General features: G+C 26.6%; 1 protein-coding gene and 1 non-coding gene across 2 annotated transcripts in view; both read left to right on the forward strand.

Annotated features, from left to right (window-relative positions):
* LOAG_17912 (hypothetical protein) overlaps window positions 1-911 on the forward strand; it is a gene marked incomplete at both ends in the record, with an annotated part of 2,405 nt that extends 1,494 nt beyond the window's left edge. The window contains 2 exons of the mRNA XM_020450578.1: window positions 53-185; window positions 806-911. Of these exons, the coding sequence (XP_020305725.1) occupies window positions 53-185; window positions 806-911 (239 nt within the window). The remainder of the gene's footprint in view (window positions 1-52; window positions 186-805) is intronic.
* A 958-nt stretch (window positions 912-1,869) lies between these two features.
* LOAG_20057 lies at window positions 1,870-1,951 on the forward strand. The gene has a single exon. It is a non-coding gene; the product is annotated as a tRNA-Leu (tRNA).
* Window positions 1,952-2,945: the final 994 nt, after the last annotated feature.

A 2,945-nucleotide genomic window follows, 5' to 3' on the forward strand; every position in this document is an offset into this window, starting at 1 on the left:
AGATAAAATTTTTAAAATTTATAAAATAAAAATTTTTATTTTTATATTTCAGGTATTGCGGGTATAATGTCATGGATATGTAATTATCCATTGGATGTAATAAAAACACAATTTCAAGCTAATGATAGCATACATTCATATGGAAAAAGTTTGTCAAAATATTATGAAAACATATGGTATCAAAGGTTTTTTTTGCTGGCATTTCGGCTACTATTTTACGGTAATATTTATTATTCAATTTTTTTTTAGCTTACTAAAATAATACATTTATTTATGAGTTAAATTTTGACAAATTTCTTTTTTTTAAGAAGTTTAAAATTGTTATAGAAATTTTACAAGTAACTAGATTAAAATTAAACTAGCTAATAAAGTAGCTAATATGATTAGCTAATAGAGTAGTTCAAAAATAGTATAGTTTGATAAATCAACATATTATCAGTATGCGTAATTATATCATTCATTTATGAAATTAAAATATCAATCAATTCAATCGTTTAAAATTTTCAAATGAAAATTTTGAAAATAAGATGAGTGTAATGTGTTTGATTGTTTTATATATCTGATATGTGCAATGGCTTGTTCTTTAATATTACTGTAATTAAGTGTATTATTGAAATGATACGTTAAATTTAAATCTATAAATTAATAGTATTTGTTAAATTACTAGTTGAAGTATTTGCTAAAATAAGTGATAAAAAAATAATTAATTACCAAAAACTTTAAAAAAAATTTAATCAAAATTAATTTACGAATTTCATTTGAAAAAATTTTCCATTCATTTTTATTTTTTATTTTTTTTTTCTAGAGCAATTCCAGCAAATGCATCCATATTTTTTGCTGCCGAATGGTCCTATCGTTTGTTATGCAAAACTAGCGAATGGCATGAGATACATTTTTCAAAAAAAATGTAAAAATTAAATTTAAAAATGATAAAAAAAAAGTAAGCTATGATCTTTGGTTTTTTAACTTTTAAATAATTCAATAAATGGATAGAAAAAAAAATATTTGAAAAGCATTTATAATTTCAATTGTTATTTTCATTATTATTTAACATTTTTATGCATTATAATATATATTATCATTATTCATAATTAATAATGAATAATTATCGGAATAGATTATAGATAGCTGAAATATTTCCTGGAATAAGTTTATACATGATCAGATTATTAACTTCTTTATTAATCTTCTTTATCAATCATTGGTCACTATCAAATGACCAATATTTAGTAACTTAATCTTACACTATTATTAATTTCATTTTCTAGGAGAATGAAGAATATCAATCAATCAATCAGCTATATATCATTGATCACACTATTAATGACCAGTATTTTTAGTAACTTAATTTTCCAGGCGAATGAAAAACATCAATCAATCAGCTATATTCATTGGTCATTATTAATGGCCAATATTTTTAGTAACATCATTTTGTAGGAGTTCAGCTATATACATTGGTCACTATTAAATATCTACTTTTATTGTAATTTGTAATTCTGAAATTTGTATAAAAAAAATTTAGTCTTTTTGATAAAAATCTTTGATTGATTATAATTAATTTTCCAATTTATACTTTATTCATACAATTGTTATGCATTCAAATCGATTGATTTTTCATCATTCTTGTAAACAAGCATAATATTAAGCAATATAAATGTGAAATAATATCAATTATTTGTTAATGCATAAATCTGAAATCGAAATTAATTTAATTAATTAAAATATTACTTACACTTTGATATTCCTGTTGTTATTGTGGCATTTTTCAACTTTAAACAGCCTAAAAATACTTTTATGACAGTAATAATTCATTAATAATTTAATGAAATCCATTCATTTGGATTAAATATTGAGGATATTTATGCCAGAGGCGAGATGGCCGAGCGGTCTAAGGCGCTGGTTTAAGGCACCAGTCTCTTCGGAGGCGTGGGTTCGAATCCCACTCTCGTCAATGCTTCGTTCTTTTACTTCCCAAAAAAAACAGAGAAAAAAAAAAACTAGCTACATAACGATATATGGATGAGGATAAAACAAATAATTGTTATAAAATGAAGATATTCTTTTTAAGCCATAAATTAATGGCTTCGGTGACATCAATTTAAAATGATTCATTCAGTAAGCTTTTTTGCTTCCGTTTGTTTGTTTGTTTTTTTTGTTTAGTTTAATTCAATTCTATTAAAATTAAGTTTTAATTTTTTATTATTAAATCTTTTTCTTTCTTCATTTTGAGATTGATATTTCCAAAGAAGAAATTGAAATTTATCGAATTTATCAACTGATGCTTTCAATTGTTTAAACTTTGGACATATTATCATGCAAATGATATGCTTTATCAAAATAGCTCCTCATTATCATTCACTGATAATACTGACATAATATTATCAAGAAATATATGTTAAAGATTAATTAACCATCCTAGCAATATTTAGCTAAGCAAATTAAGATAAAGAGGCTAATTGCTAATGGTTGAGTTTTCGTTTATTCAGCCGCTTTGATTTCACCGAAGGTGAATCTTTATGAATTGCATACCTCGTCAATACCGCCTCTTTATCGTAAAAGTAAAGCTGATACGTAGATACACATACACACACACACACACACATACATACACACACACACGCATAGACATATACAGGTACGCAGACATGTACATACATACGCAGGGACCTGAACACACACACAGACACGTGCATACACACGGACAATATACATAGACTTATGGAAATACAGACATAAACACACACACACACGCGTATAGACTTACGGACACACGGACACACAGGCACATACATACATAGAATTACAGACATACAGACCCACACACACATGATCATGTAGACAGGCATATGTGTGAGCATGGATACATACACATAAGCGCACGGAGATGCACAGACACGCACGCACACACGGACGCGCGCGCACACATAGATTTGCAGACCGGACAG

Source organism: Loa loa (assembly GCF_000183805.2).
Source record: "Loa loa unplaced genomic scaffold supercont3.150, whole genome shotgun sequence".
Lineage (NCBI taxonomy): Eukaryota > Metazoa > Nematoda > Chromadorea > Rhabditida > Onchocercidae > Loa > Loa loa.